We start from the raw sequence: 16,152 nt of genomic DNA, 5'->3' as shown, positions 1-16,152 counted from the left end.
TAAATAAAAGGGCATAGGTGTCTTCTGTACATTTCCTTTCCTTGACCATTGTAGAATCACAGAAGACAATAGGGCAGACAGTCAGATCACTGCCCACAAATTGATCTCTAATGCAGATCTTCTAGTAATTGATGTAGCTTTCTTACTGTTCCATCTAGGGAAGGAGATACTGAGATCAGGTATTTAAAACCTGTCCATGCTTTTCTTCTCTTCTGGGGCCAGTTTTGTTTAATATCTTTATCAGTGATCTGGGTGAGGGGATTGAGTGCGCCCTCAGTAAGTTTGCAGATGACACCAAACTAGGTGGGAGTGTTGATCTGCTTGAGGGTAGGAAGGCTCCACAGAGGGACCTGGACAGGCTGGATCGATGGGCCAAGGCCAATGGGATGAGGTTTAATAAGGCCAAGTGCCGGGTCCTGCATTTCGGTCACAACAGCCCCAAGCAGTGCTACAGGCTTTGGGAAGAGTGGCTGGAAAGCTGCCTGGGAGAAAAGGACCTGGGGGTGCTGGTGGATGGGCAGCTTAACATGAGCCAGCAGTGTGCCCAGGTGGCCAAGAAGGCCAACAGCATTCTGGCTTGTACCAGGAATAGCGTGGCCAGCAGGAGCAGGGAAGTGATGGTGCCTCTGTACTCGGCACTGGTGAGGCCTCACCTCGAGTACTGTGTTCAGTTCTGGGCCCCTCTGTACAAGAGGGACATTGAGGTGCTGGAGCGTGTCCAGAGGAGAGCTATGAGGCTGGTGAGGGGTCTGGAGACCAGGGCATATGAGGAGAGGCTGAGGGAGCTGGGCATGTTTAGCTTGGAGAAGAGGAGGCTGAGGGGAGACCTCATTGCCCTCTATAACTACCTGAAAGGAGGCTGTAGAGAGGTGGGTGTTGGCCTCTTCTCCCAGGTGAATAGTGACAGGACCAGAGGAAATGGTCTGAAGTTGCAGCAGGGGACGTTTAGATTAGATATTAGGAGGAATTCCTTTACTGAAAGAGTGGTCAGGCACTGGAACAGCCTGTCCAGGGAGGTGGTTGAGTCACCATCCCTAGAGGTGTTTAAGAAACGTCTAGATGTGGCACTTCAGGGCATGCTCTGAAGGGCAGAGATTGTAGGTTGTTGGGTTTTTTTTGTTTGTTTGCTTTTGGTTTTGTGTGTGTGTGTGTATGGTTGGACTCGATGATCTCAAAGGTCCTTTCCAACCACGAAGATTCTATGATTCTATGATTCTCTGGCACATTAGCCAGTAGGAGTTGTTTCTGCGTTTTCCTCTTGTAGTATATTAAGTTCATATCATAGACTTTGGCTGCATCTCTGATGTCTGAACTTTCAGATGCTGCCTTGTCCTAGTCAGCAAGGGAGCAAACTTGGAGGAAGGGCCTCTGCGAACGTGCCTGCTTGGAGATGCACTGTGCTTTTGCCTGATGCAATGGAAGCACCAAGCACTCTGTTCGCCTTATGTGATTTTTATGGCTGCGGGATTTGCCTGGCTTCTTCAGTTTAGGGTGTGCTATTCCTCTGCGTCTGTCACTCAGCTGCCTTGTAGGTCAGTAGACATGGCTCAGTCTTCCTGCGTCTGAGGCTGTGAAATCCCCGCCCTGCTGCAGAGTATGAACTGGAGTATGAGGGTAGTTGGAGCACCAGTGTGAACTGCCTGTCCACAGTTGATGCCGATGGGCAGGAATGAGACCTGCCTAAGTCTCCAGGGATTTAGGGAGATACCTGCAAAAGGATGAGGACTGGTGCAATGGGGGGAATGGTGGAGTGAAAGGGCGAAGGTAGATCTGCTTAAATAGATCAGCTTTCCACACTGAGTGGGCGAAATCTCTGTCATGAAGGTGTCCCCTGCTCCAAAGAGTCTGCTGTTGAGGTACCCGCTCTCAAAATGCTGAGTCCTTTTGGCTCCTATGTTTTCATATGCTTTATAGCAGGATGACAGCTCTGAGGAGTAGAACAAGCCAGGAATGTGACTGCTGTCATGTGCTGGAGGCATGCTGTAATAGTGACCTGGGATGGGCTGTGGGGTGAAGCTGGGGTTGGATGACAAGGGAGGGGAAGGATTTCCTGGAGAGGAAAATTGCCTGGCCAGCCCTTTGGAAAAATGTAAGCGCGCTCTGCTGAAGGGCACTTGCGGTCTTTCCTGACAGAAGCTTGCAGCACCGCAGAGCTGGGTGTTGAGAGGAGATATCAGCTGCAACCTGTTGTGCAGCCAAGCAAAGGAAGGTACCCTGCAGTGTGCTTTTGGGGACTGGTCTTGCAGGTGAGTAGGCAAGTGGATGAGGAAGGTTTAAATCAGCCAGCAAACAGGAGGTGAAGTAACAAGAAAAAAGGAAATGTGTGAGGAATTCCTCTAACTTAATTCTAATAGCATCTGTCTCTAGTGGACCTGAAGTGAAGTGTTAGGTGTAACATTTCAGCGGAAGCGTAGAGAGGAGAGGAGATGCTTCATCTGCAGAAGAAAGAGGTAGATCAAGAGTCAAGAAAGTGTATGTGGACGGGAAGGCACAGACCAACCTTGTGTCATGTAGTTGGCACAGAAATACCAGACATGTGTGTGGTCAATATAAACACTTGGCAATATAGTTATAAAATCAGACCAAGTGTTGGTTGATCCAATGCCATGGACATCACTGAAGTCTAGTCCCCTCCCATGAGTCTGAATTTTACTCATGAGCAAGCAAGAAGAATAAGATGAAGGAGTTTAAGGGGACCTCCAAAATGACAGGATCACTGAATATCCCAAGGTGAGTGCTTGTTCATTCCATGTGACTGTTATTTAGCCAGGTATGTGTTTAAAGTTCCCTTTAGGCTTATGTTAACAAAGTAGGGATTCATTTGTGGTTGAACTCTTTCTTTAAGTAGGAGGGACCCAAATGTTCATGGCTCTCTTGAGCATGTAGTGTGCTTGCTAAGTGTGTTCGACTTCCATAGTTGTGGCAACACCAGCATCTAAAAACTTTGTAGACATACCTTTTAGTACAGCTCAGATAGATAGCCTCTTCGGGTAACTCCATCCTGAAGGTTTAACGTACAGATGTGATGTCGCTGCTTTTCAGCCTCATTTCATTGCTGGGTGTCATGGCAGTACTTACTTTACTGCCAAGAGTGTGGAGAATCAAGAGGACAGGGCTTCATTTGATTCTAAGCTTACCCAGCTTCTGTGCTGGGAGAAGAAAATAAGATGGTAACTGATTCCTCATATATGGGAAGCACGGACTTGCCATTGGTAGAGAAGTACATCCCAATTCAGGGCACATTTTAAGTCTTCTGATATAGTTGTGGTTTTGGTACATGGCTGTGCAGCTGCCTTCCCTTTTTTCTCCCTTGTGCCCTCAACCAGACCCTAGATGGACAACTCTGTTCATAGTAATTGTTAGAAGAACTTGGGCTGTTGTTTTCTGTACACTTCAAGTGGTACAATCCAGCAATGCCACCGTAGAAAGTGGTTCTGCTTTCTTCCTGGCCCCTTTCCTGCTGCCTTCATACTTGTGCCAGGACGAGTGTTTGTACTGCATCGGGAAACCAGTCCAGATGAGAACTAACCAGAAGGACAGAGATCTAGCGTTAATTGTAATCTACCTCGCTTCGTGACCTAATTGTGAAAGGCAGAAGAAAGATGGTGCTGGGTGGAACATTTCATGGGAAGGAGAGGGTTAGCCTCTGAGCAGGGTACTGTCTGGAGAAAGCACTCATTTACTGCACTAATGTTCAACTAAAAGCATGGTCCAGTACCAATGAAGGAATGGAAATTATACTACCAGGTGGCATAAGGAGCAGGAGCGGGCCCATAGCAATTTATTTTCAATCAAACCAGAGCCATGAAGTCATTAGTTATTTCTTCAGAAGGCTTTGGTAGGTGTGCTAGAGAGCACTGTGCCGTCTCCGCCGTGCCATATGTGCACAAAAAGATTAATTCCCAGGTTAGCGAGATGGGAATTATGATGAGACAGAAGTCTGAGTCAGGCACAGTGGGGAGAGGCAAATGCAGTGCTTGGACTCCTGCTGAATTTTGAAAAGAGCTGGAACGAGGGAGATTTTTTGTTCTTTTAATAAGAGAAGAACAGAGGGTTTGAAAAACATGGATTTCAGAAGCAAAGAAATTGCAAATTACGACTTCATTCTCTAGCTACAGCTTTCCTGAGGATTTGGAGTACTTCGCAAATGTTTAATTACTCTCACCCCAGTGCCCTTGTAAGCATTGCAGAAAATAAACAAAAGTAAACTGTGCTGGGAGACTTGCAATCCAGCTGTAACTCTGATGCCTTTGCTAGCACCTCTAGGGCTGTTCTCTTCCTTGTAAGAGTAGGAGAGTGAGGCTCATATAAGCTGATAAATTAGAGAGTAAGTCCCAGCACCCGACTCTTGAAGAGTCTGCTCCGACAGCCTTATAACCTGCTATTCCGAGCCTCAGAACGTGGCACAGTCTAAACTCTCGCCTTCTTGCTGCGTGCGGCATTCCAGTGTGCATTCCCCTGGCGCCAGCCCGGGAGCCCTCATGCGTACGCTGTAAATGGATATCCCACTGGTCTTTATGTGCATTAATATTCTGTCTCTGGGTTACACAGAGAGTAGATGTACTGCGCAGATGAAATCACCCACAGCGACTTCAGTGGGGTTCTGCAGGCTCGGATTTAGACTGTTCTCTTCATTAACTTGGGCCTCTAATGACATATTTGTAAAATGTTTGGCTTGTTTTTGAGTTTCTGCAGGGTGTTCCTCTGCTTTAGCGTGTTACGGAAATGAAGGTACATGGTCAAGGCACTAATTTAGAGCAAGCAAGCTAAGAAAATCTTTGCCTCAGTTCCCTCGTTTTTTAAATTTACATCAATGAGCACATCATAAACCATAGGAGAAGCAACACCTTCCCTTGTTCCGCAACCCCCCCAAGCAGCTGCTTTTGAAAAGCTGACATTTAGTGCAGTGATTAAGTATGAAATCGGTAAGTGTGAAATTAAGCATCAGAACAAGCAAGTAATTACTTCCAAACTTGTCTTTATATGTTGTGCATACAACACTCCCCCTCCCACCTTTCCACCCCGCTTAATTTTCCTCCTCTTTTCCTTTGCCTGTCAAAATGCAAACCCTGCAGGTGGGGGCCCCTGTGATCTGTTATGTGTGTGAAGCATGTTGCACGCAGTGGGTGCTACCAGAAGCAAAAAGGCGAAGGATGATGATGTGGTTTGGAAGCTTTGCTGTGCAAAAGCAGGGAGAGGGGGGCAGAAAGCAGTTACTGCAGCCTCTGGCAGAGGACAGGGTGATGGAGAGACAGGCAGTGCTGGCCACTCAAGTGCCACCAAAGACAGGCAGTTTGCGGCTTTCTCTAATAGCAGGGGAGCATTTAGCTCAGTTTGGCTCAAAACAGCAAAGAGCCTAGACAGGACAAGTGAGGTTAACGTGGAAAGAGCCGTTAAATGCTAGCTTTAGCAGCCAGATGTCTTTGCTAGCATAGAAAACAAAAGTTATTTCATTAAAGCCTCTGAACACAAAGTACTCTGTGAAAGTTTAAATGCCAGGTGGTGTATTAAGTAAATAAAGTAGCCCCGCTGTAGGCATCGTTTCTCACAGCAGCCGGCTATAACCAGCGCATAGTATAAGCGACCATGTGAATCTCTGCCATGTGATGTAGAGCTATGCCTGGCTAACGTGCCGATACGGGGCTGGGAAGCCAGAGGAGAATTTTCTTTCAGCGGTTATCAGTATGTTGATAAGGGCCAAGTGTTGCACGTGGCTTATTTGCATGGATTGGCTTACGCTCATTAGTCATCTGGTTTGGATCAGAAAAAGAAACTCGGGGTTTGCACAGATGTCATGTGTCTTTCTAGCGCAGTTTGAATGAAGAGGGGTGATTGATTTTCATTTTGGTGACTTTTTTTAGATTGGTATCGTGGTAGCGCACAGTTAGCTTTTGTTGTAACCCAGCAGTTGCCCCCAGGCAGCGGCTGCAGAATGTCATATCCCGTTATCGGCAGTCCTGGGCTTGTGTACAGCAGGAGCCATTTGGAAGGTGGCACTCTTAAACTCCTCTTGCTCTGCTGTCAGTGGCAGGATTGGAAAGTTAGCCAGGTGATTCCCAAAGTGAAAAGCTGGTATTTGCAAGCTTCTTGACCCCATGCTCTGTGGCAGATGGATGCACGGAGGATAAAGCATTCCTTGCTCACATCTGCTTCTCATAGAGGTGCCTGCCCAAACCTCCTCCTTCTGCTTCTCGTGGTTCTACAGGATGTTTCCCCATCGTGCTGTTACCTGCTGAGCATCACTCTTAATACTCTACCCCCACCGCTGGCACTCAGGTGACAAGGTACATGTTGCCTGTGTTTTTGACAGCGCGTGCTGGCCACAGCCGTGTGGCCGTGTGTCTGCTGGCCACAGCCATGTGTCTGCTGAAGTCTTGGTTCTGAGTCCCTCAATGTAATTGCCATGCTGAGCTAATTGCTCCTGCCTGGCTCAGGCACTTATTCAGTGGCTACTTCAACCATTACCAGGACCTCTTCATTTATCACACATCAGGCTGTCAAACAGCAGTGGCATTTGGCTGTCTCAAAAAAAACCAAAACCAAAACCCACCATTCTTCGCCATCAAGCTCATGGCTGATCTCTGTTTCTTTGCTATGAATCATTTGCCCGTAGTATTCTTTCCAGTATTTTGCAAGACAAAGGAGAAAGGGTGGCAGAAAATTGGGAGTTAGAAACCAGGCTGGAACCTTCCTGCCAACGAGAACTAGAAAAGACCTATTGAGAGGGATGCTCTACGCCAGGATTTCTGTCTACACCAGACACAGCAAGGTCTCTGCTTGCTGTGTTTGGATCCCATGTATTTGTTGCTTTAAAAGCAACAAATTCATAATTGTCTACATCTCTGGATCCTATATACTACTCCTAGCTTGCCTGTAGGTGGCCCTTGACGGCCACCTCTTTCCTGACAGTCAAGCGCCCTGGTCAACTCTTGTACTCTGATAGAAATTTGTCTGCTGGATAAGGGAAAAATGCAAGTCTGTTGAAAACAGGCAATGCAAAACCAAAAGTGATGAAACTCATCTAGTTTCATCTAGGCTCATTGTGGAGGTTTGGATCTCTAAAAGGTGCTAAGCTTGGGAGAAGGCGAGGGTAGAATGCAGCGGTGAGGGTGGTTGCGCAGTGGGAGCGGGGCTCTGCAGGGTGGATCCCCCGCGTGTGACGGTGGAGCCCGTCACACAGATCCAGCCTGACACTGCAGAGGTGCTGACTGCTTTGGTGACGTATCCAGAACCTCGCGGCACACTCCGAAATGGCAAAACAAGACAAAGCCCAAGCCTCCCAAGGTCTGCAAAGCCCCCTTCACCTGAGGCTGGAGGTGTAGCCTGCTTGCAGTTCCCAGATGGTGGGTATTTGAAAAGCTGCTCTAAGGAAATGAAATACTATTTCAGTCATGTTCTGTAAGCCAGGCCGACATCACACGTGAAGCCTTCCCAGATTTGTCAGGTACGTTTAACTGAGGTAAGATAACCAATGTACCAGTCTGGGCAAGGCGGAAGATCCTCTGTCTAATCAGCAGGGCAGGAGAAACCTGCAGAAAACCCTTTAAAGGATACAGCGTTGGGAAAGTGTTTCTCCTCATCAGCCTTTCCTCATAAAGGGGCCTTGAGATCTTCAGAAAGAACAATTCTCACAACTTTACTAATTAAACTCTTCAGCTTCTGATTTTCTCAGTTTTATGAGGAAAAGGTGTTATGTTGCAGATTCCACAGATACGAGCGTTGTTTAGGCATGTAAATAGACCACAAGTGGAGCAGAACAGGCTGAATCCTGGAAACTGATACGGTTTTGTCTTCAGTTTTACAAAGTGAAATAGCTTCTAAAGCAAAAGTTGGAGCTTTCAGGTTCAGGTATTTCTGTGGCTGAGACCCCTTAAGGAGCGGTTTCCTTTACTGTGTTTGAACCAATGTAAAGAAATCAGATTTTTACTGCAAAAAAATATACGTTTCCCTGTGAAACTTTTCGGACAATAAGATTTTCAATAATAATATACGATTGAAGATGTGCTTACTAATGCAGCTAGGAGAGATGCTGCTCAGCTGGAAGCAGGGAGCTTAGATGAAGGACTGGAGGGCTGGCTGTTACGGGAGTGACGCGCTGCTGATCACAGATACGGGCCCTGTGGTTGAAGAGTAGAAGCTGTAGTTCTGGTAGGGTGGGAGGCATCCTGAATAATTGGTGTGTAAGTGAAAGTGATAGCCAGGAAATTTCCTGGGCAGGATCTACTGTATTTTTGGGTACAATAACTCTTCAGACTTAATTTTATTTCATTTTTTTGACTAGCAGGTATTTTACAACATTTAGTGTCAATATCACCAGTACTATTTGAATAGAAACAGCCAGTAGCCATTTACCTGCTTATGGATTCATAGTTTTACTGTCATTAAGTGGCATTAAACTTAATTTCACATAATTTGCATCAATTTTGTTATGTGTCAAAATTAACATAGTATTGTGTCTGAAGAGTGAATCAGCTTAATGAAGAGCTGGCTCGACTCAGCTTCGCTTGTGCTGCTAACTACTTAAAATTCAGCAGCCACAGCCGGCTGCCTTCTCTGTTTCACGGCCAGCTGAAGAATGGAACTGAAAGGACAGTATTGTCCTGGGAAGGAATCAGACAAAAAGTGTCACATGGAGCCACTGCAAATGGAAATTCCTTTTGGTTTCTTTTTCCTGGGAAGTTTCAGTCTAAATGGTATATGACCATATCCCTATATATAAACTTGGAAAGCTATTTTGGCAATAGGTTTATATGTTAGCAACGACATTATCTGCTTGATCAGGTACAGGACAAGAGAATACTGAAGTGTGATTCCTCGGAGGAGGTAAACTGCAGAAGTGATTTATTTTTCATGGCCAGTAACTCTCATCGGTTTTAGCAACTTCATCTTAAGCGCACAAATACAAAAGTAGTTTGAGAGCAGGCTGCTGGCTATAGCGTCTGGGCCCTTGCGAGGAGGGCGCGACTCTATTCCAAGCCACCCGAGGACAACCTTTTGTACTGGAGCATTCCCAAAATCCCCAGCAGCACCATCTGTGGGCAGGTGGCTCCAAAGGTTGATGGGGGCAGGGGCTGTTTTCCTTTCTGAAAAGGGGTTAATTTGAGCTCCGGGCAGAACTACATGTAGCGGAGCTGATGAATAAAAGGGAGGCTTTGGCAGGAACCGCGGGGCTGTGAGCATCCTTCCTCCCAGACACCAACAGATGCATCCTGCCAGGTCAGGTGTGAAATGTAGGTGACAGAACTAATTGTGGGTGTCACCCGGGGAACGTAGGACATTTAGGAGGGCAGCAATCCTTCTTCCCTTGGGAGTACGCGAATGACAACGTGGCGCTTTATCTTTTCCTGTTATGTATCAGTAGAGGGCTGGTTTGGATCAGAATGGCCAAGTCAGTGGGTGGAGAACTTAACGCCGTGCAAAATAAGGGCTTTGTTTAAAAGAAATAGTTGCAAACACCTAGAGAAACAAGCAAAGGTAGCAACGTTATTTTTGTATGTTTGTGACCAAGTAAATACCAGCTAGAGTTGCGTGCTAGCGTGGGTCAAAGCTGTGGGCTCTGCTTGTGCAGCAGTACTTTCTCGGGGCTCTTGCATCCAGCCTGCGATGGGCAGCTGGATCCCAGCTGAAGCGGCTCGAATACAGGCCCAGAACTGAATGCTGGGCCATCGCTGCGTGCCATCGGAGACAGCACTGGCACGGGAGAAGGGCACTGGAATGTCATGGTTTGGGCAGGATTGGCCAGTGAGATAATCCTGTTTTGCTCGAAATGAAGCCTGGTGCTATTTAGTTCTGTTAGGATCTCACACACAGGTTTTGAGTAAAGAAACGCTATAATACAAAAGTTGCTGCTTTACATTAAAGCAATTTTTCACCACATATTCATATATTCTTAGGAGTATTTTTATTCATATGCATATTCAATTATGCAAATGTAAGGACTTATGATTCGTCAGTACGGGGACCACAAAGTTATCGTCTTTGTTTGCTCTTGTTTTGCCCCCAGAAAGGAAATGTCAGGATGAATCAGAACAGAGCACAACTCTTGGAGGGTTTTAAAACTGGACAGGGATGATCAACAGAAAACAGAGGACAAAACCTTGAGTTAGCCAATGACACAGTGACTGATCTGCTGGATTTTTTCTCTCTTTTTTATTTTTTTTTGGTCTAAAATTCTTGTTTTATATTATGGAAAAAGGAAGAGCTATTTAGTTTCTTAACATGAAAATATCGCATTTCATTATGCATTTCACTGTCTGATGAAAGAAACGGTAGCATAAGAGATAATTACTTGCCATATCAGTTTACCTTGTTACCAGAACCAGTAGAGTTTGCAGCCAATCTCAAAGATTGTTTCTTCTCCAAAATCCCACGTACATACTGAATTTTTGCAGCTTCAGTATAGAAGACTTTAGCATTGTTGGCTAGTTTTCACTGCTTAATTGTTTTCTGTGTACTTTCTCCAAAATGAACTGTTTTCAGCCTTGGGATATAGCTGTATCTTGCCTCTTCGATGGACTTCTTTTGTAGTAGACCAGGGAAACTACTGCGCATGTATGTAACTATTTATTTACACCAGTGCTGCCTGTTCAGATGGCAGTCCAACAGGATTAAAGTTAATACAAAATTCTGTTACCCCTGAACTGATTTTGGTTTGGGGCTGTATTACAGATTTTTATTCTTTTATGTGGCAGTTTTTTATAAAATCCTTTGTCAGGTTTAGGATGTTGAGCTGTATCACAGCAGCCAAAAGTCTTTTGTTTTAATAATCATAAAAATATTTAACATTTCCTACGGGGTTACACCTTCAGTCTCAGTATTGTACAAATGTAGATAACACAGATATCATAATAATGCTATGAGGTAAGCTTTTAATTACCAAAGACTGAAAAACTTAATTGCATAATTTAATCAAATTCCCTGCAAAATAATTATAATTTTCCCTCCACCTCTGTGTGGAAACTGAGTCACAGAAAAAAACTGAGTCACTTTATGTTTTAAGTGCCTCGTTGAAACACACAGTTCTAAGGCTCAGAGTGCTCCCCGTAAAGTGGCTGGAGTCACAGATTCTCGTCAGCCATAAAAACTCAGGCCAAGCATCCAAAGCTGGCATCCAAAAGGAGACTCGCCACCAGTCAATGTTCTTATAAAATGGAAACGGCGCTGTCTGTCCTGGCTGTGCTGTTACACATCTGTAATGAGGTGGCAATAGTTTTCATAGGATGTAAGAGATGTTGCTTCCTTGGTCTCCTTTGATCCACATCTTTCTGTGTCCTACAGATGTCCTCTACACTTGGCAGGCCGGCCTTGTTAGGACGGTGAATATGTGGTTTCCTTATGTCTGGTAATAGCTCTTTTGGCAGAGCTTGTTGATACTGGAAATGGTTTTTGTAGACTTGCTGAATATATTAGCGCACAATGAACACATCCCAGCAGCAAGACTTGAAGACCTAATGGTGTTCTTCTCCCTTTTAGTGGTTTTACATTTGCATCAATTACAGCTGCCATCCACCTCAAACCCCAATCGGAGTGCTCAGGAAACATTTGTACGTCCATAAAAACACAGAAGATAAGAGCATTTTCCCCAGAACTGTTTACTTAAATTTGTCTGTAAGCAAAAACTGAACAGGCAAGTCAGGTGTCCTTTTAATCCTTCAGGATGTGGAACACTCTCTGGTCCCACTGGAATCAGCAGAAGTTGAGGACATTCAAAACGCCAGGGTTATTCTTCTTGCTTCACCCTGTGGCATGTCACATTAGCCAACATTTACATCTGCCTACAACACCCGGTCTCCACTGGGTCTGTGGTTATTGCTGCTTAATTGGCAGAGCCGCAGGTCTCTTTATGAAATGAAATGGAATGGAATGGAATGGAATGGAATGGAATGGAATGGAATGGAATGGATCCTTGGAGGACAGCTGCAATTCTGGAAAAGGACTGAAGAGAGGGACTGAGTCAGGGGTCCTTTTTGATTCCAGCAAAGCTAAATTTTTTGAGAGTTAGGATTTTCTTAGAAAGAAAGAAATACATTACACTGCACCACTAAACCCACTACAAATAAGACACATTAGAGCTAATTATTTTGCAGGTTTTTTGATGAGTGATTCTATATTCTTAAAATTAAGTCTCTTCATATGTAAAAGCCATCAAGAAAGGTTGTTTTCGATGAACAATGACAGCTAAAGAACAGTTACCTAAATTCCTCATTAATTCCTCTATCATAAGATATGGTAACTCTTCCCCAGGTATGTAGGAGTAACAGTTTCTTCAAGTAATAGATCTCTCCCCAACTTGTTGGATTTCTAGTCTTCTGAGTCCAGCATCTTCATTATTACCGAGTTTTATACTTACTTTCCATCAATACAAAGTCTTACTTAGAAATGGCGTCTGTGAGGTAAAACGGGGCACTGAGAGGTAATGAAAAGTGAGTTGTACTAATGCACTTTACGCAGGATTGAAAGGAAGGAGCAGTGGAGGCTGCGTGTCCACCAGTGCAAAGCTGTTGAATGGGAAAAAAATCTCTGGTGCAAAAATCTCTGGTGGAGCCATGAAAGCTCACACCAAGAAGATGAGCTAGATTTATCATGAAGATGCCTTATCATGGTCTCAAACACTGTTTGAATTGCTTGGGATTTTAGTCTTATTAAATGCTATCTTATCTGCACCCTTTTGGTGGACTTCAGTCCCCTCTGGACAAACTGATTATCTACACAAATCTCTGGAAATTGAAGAAACGAACCAAATTCAGACATCATAGAGGTGCCAGCAGCCCACTTAAAAATATGTAGCTCTGTTCAGCCTCACAGTTTTTCTGCATTTAAGTCTGTCCTGATTTATGTTGGCATAAAAGAATCATCCTTTGTTTGCTGACGTACATATAGATGTAACAAGAAACACAGATGTTGTAACTTGAATTTTCTAATTGGATGTGAATGTCTGCTGGTTCTTAAATGGGTAATAAATAATAGCCTCAATGATCTGTTTGATCACAATTCAGAACTGCCCTAAGAACGTAACCTAAAATACAGCTGGGGTAGATACATGTGTCAAATAAAAACAGGATGCTCACAAGAGAAAAGATCTGCTGCTGATATAGATTTTCAGCACAAGATAGGAATAAACTTTCTCCTCAAAGGCTGCTGAAAACAATTCGAGTTTGTATAAAGGCATTGCCAAGAGCCTTATAGAAAGCAGACTGAGGCTCGTGGGAAATATGCCCTGTTTCTTTTTGCCTCTGCGCCTAATTTTATTCTATCTGCTGGCCAAGATACTGTTAAAACAATGAAAAAGAAGAAAAAGCAGCCATTCAAGCTCTTGAGCCATTTGCCATGAGATAGAGGTGATCCTGAGACTCACAGGAGTATTAAAATTAAAACAATAAATTAATACCACTGCTGGGGATCATTTTAGAAATAAGCAATCAGACAGGAGGTTAACACAGCACAAACCTCTAGTGCTCTCGTCTCGCCACTATGCCTCCCTGTAAATGGATCAGACGCTTCAACCAGTTGACTGATTAAAAGAGATCTAACGGCAAGGTGGAGCAATTCCCCTTCATAAACGAGGAGGTGAGATACCTACTTTTAGCCTGGGGAAATGTGAAGAAAAATACAGGTTCACTGTAAAGCTGAGATTTCTGTTCTGCTTTTCTTCTGAACTGATCCTTGGTAATTATTCTTGTTTACAGCCTCTGGCCTCTCCTCTTCTCCATCCACCCCAACACAAGTGACCAAGCAGCCCACGTTTCCTCTTGAATCCTATAAGCATGAGCCTGAGAGACTAGAAACACGGATTCACTGTTCTTCACCTCCGGACACAGGGCAGAGATTTTCTTTGCCTCCATCTCAAAGCGCAGCCAAGCCTCCTATTATGACACCAGCTCCCTGTGCTACCTCAAAACCAGTAAGTAAAGCGTGGACAGGGTGGTGCGTAATGGTTTCTTGTATTGCAACCGATGGGCTGGAGCATGCGTGTCCATACCGTGGAACAGAACGACAACAATTTCATTTGCCTTTTACTTCAGACTTGTCTCAGCTTCTCCCAGTGTTCAGCTGACGAGGCACTAGGAATCCAAAGGTGGTAGCTCCCCTTCTCATTTACCCAAAGAGCAACCAATTTTTGCACTATTCTCAAGCGAGTTTTTCAGTGGCTACAGATGCCAGCATACATTGCTGAGGAGGTGCCCTTTAGAGAAGGATAAAATTTTATTTAGGATTTGTCTTTGATCTCCCTTAGGAAGAGCTGATGAGAGAGCCAGCAGCCAAGGAGAGCATATCAAAAAGAAATTCGCAGTATGAGCTGCAGGGGTTTTGAGTTCCTGCTGCCCCTGGAGTCTGAGATGACTGGGACAGCTGGTGACTGATGGCACTAGTTGCCGCCATGCCTCCTGCCCCAGCTCAGAGAGCAGAGTAAGAAGGGCAGCACGACCAGGGTATTTATCCAGCCCCCCACATAGCAGAGGTATCCTCAGGAGAGTGTTTTTTTCAGCTCCTGGGAATGCATGAACTCAGCGGTTGCTGGGAATGCAGGAATTCCAGCCTCTGATATTCGCCACCACATCATCCGCACTGCATGCCATTGTGCCTCCTCCCCTCTCCCTTGGCCAGCCTCCGCGGCATCCGCGGCATCGCTGCTCTCTCTTTTTGTGCTCCTCTGCCTTTTTGCTCCGTCTTTCTTTTTCATGCTAATTCCTTCGCAGTAACTATCTTTCCCTTCACAGTTCCCCTGTGTCACAGAACTAGCAGACTGTGATCTGTCACCAGAGTTAACTGCCCTGCCTCTGTCTCATTTGTCTTTCACGGCTTTTCTTCTTCTTTTTTTTTTTTTCCCCCCCTCAGAATATAAAATCTTTGACGTTTTCTGTATCTAGAAATATAGAAGTGTAAAGGACATAAAGGTTCATGAGGTCTGCTTCCCTGTTGAACAACTAGAAGTTCTGTTCCATTCCAGTTCCCAGTGGTTTATTTAAAAGCAGGAAGTCTCCTCCCACTCGCCCATGGAAAGCTGTTCCAGGATCTGCGTACACTGAGGCAGCGATCCCAAACCCGTCTGTGTTAGGTCCCTCCACAGCAGCAGCAGCCCTTGTTACGCTGAAAGTGTTTAGGTACTGCATCAGTATTCACGTACTACTTCCAAGTCGTTGTCCATGCAACATCCAGTAAAACACGTGCCCTGTTTTGGGGACCCCTTCTGTAATGGTTAGGAAGTCTCTGATTTTCGACCTGATTTTTTTCATGGACGTGTTACGACCATTTGCTCGTATAATTAACAGCCATTTTCATTCATTGTGTGTTACATCCTGTTGTACCTGTAGCCAGCCTTTGTTTCTCCAGATTAAGCAAGCCAAACTCTCCCTACAAAACACAAACTTTCTGTTCTGCTGCTATGCAAAAGTGAATAACTAAAGTATTAAATAGCATAAATCCTACATTTATAGTTAGGGAACTCCAGCAGTAACTTTTCTCCAGGCTGCCTTGCCATGTAAATAGTAATCTTGGGATACATAAATTATGAAACTCAAAGGCTTGTAGGACAGAAAAATACTTTTGGTAGGTTTCAGTCCATCAGTCATATTATTTGCATATGAATGTGCTTATTTGTGTTATGCAGCTACAGAGGAGTATTTTGTACCTGTTAGATTAGAAACGGGGAGACAACATAATCTTAGCACGTTCCACTGACAGAAAGACTGAAAGGTTTGTTTTGGTTTTAATTATATGTTGATTTGGATAATATGAAGTTGAGTAGAAGATGCCAGAATAAAAAGCCAAAATTCTCTGTGCGTATTTATCAACTGTTGTGGCTGTAGATACGTACAAGAGAGGGTCCGGATGGAAACTCAGTATGCTGGACTCAATTATCTCCTGTTCAGAAGATAGAGAAATACATATATATATATAAATGCATATGTAGAGCTCCTGATTATCTTTGGTTTGTACCCTCTGTACTCATTTATATCTGAGTGCAGTGAGCATGCAGGGCTGCCAGTGAATCATTAGTTTTTTGGTTGACTTGGGAACAAATGGCAGCAGCTACCAATCTGTGAGGAACAAAGCCCTGGATATTTAATTTTCAACAGAAACCAGAGAGAGAGGTTTGCCAGGCTCTTCTAGCAGGAGAAACTGTTAGAGGAGAGAAAGGGTAAGTTTCTGCAG

At 44.6% G+C, this 16,152-nt stretch overlaps 1 protein-coding gene across 13 annotated transcripts in view; it reads left to right on the top strand.

The window, feature by feature from the left end:
- The window catches only part of PRKAG2 (protein kinase AMP-activated non-catalytic subunit gamma 2), a 236,415-nt gene that overhangs the window by 147,392 nt on the left and 72,871 nt on the right, over positions 1-16,152 (top strand). For 10 of the 13 annotated variants that reach the window (XM_074574045.1, XM_074574048.1, XM_074574050.1 and 7 more), the window contains one exon: positions 13,686-13,900. The exons of 2 other annotated variants lie outside the window; for them this stretch is intronic. In XM_074574045.1, the coding sequence (XP_074430146.1) occupies positions 13,686-13,900 (215 nt within the window). Of the gene's footprint in view, positions 1-2,007; positions 2,247-13,685; positions 13,901-16,152 lie in introns of those variants that run through there. One more of the 13 variants, XM_074574054.1, reaches the window with a different exon arrangement.

This window comes from Larus michahellis, chromosome 2, assembly GCF_964199755.1.
Source record: "Larus michahellis chromosome 2, bLarMic1.1, whole genome shotgun sequence".
NCBI lineage: Eukaryota > Metazoa > Chordata > Aves > Charadriiformes > Laridae > Larus > Larus michahellis.
Note: the sequence above shows the minus strand (reverse complement) of the source record. Positions and strands in the feature narration are given on the sequence as shown.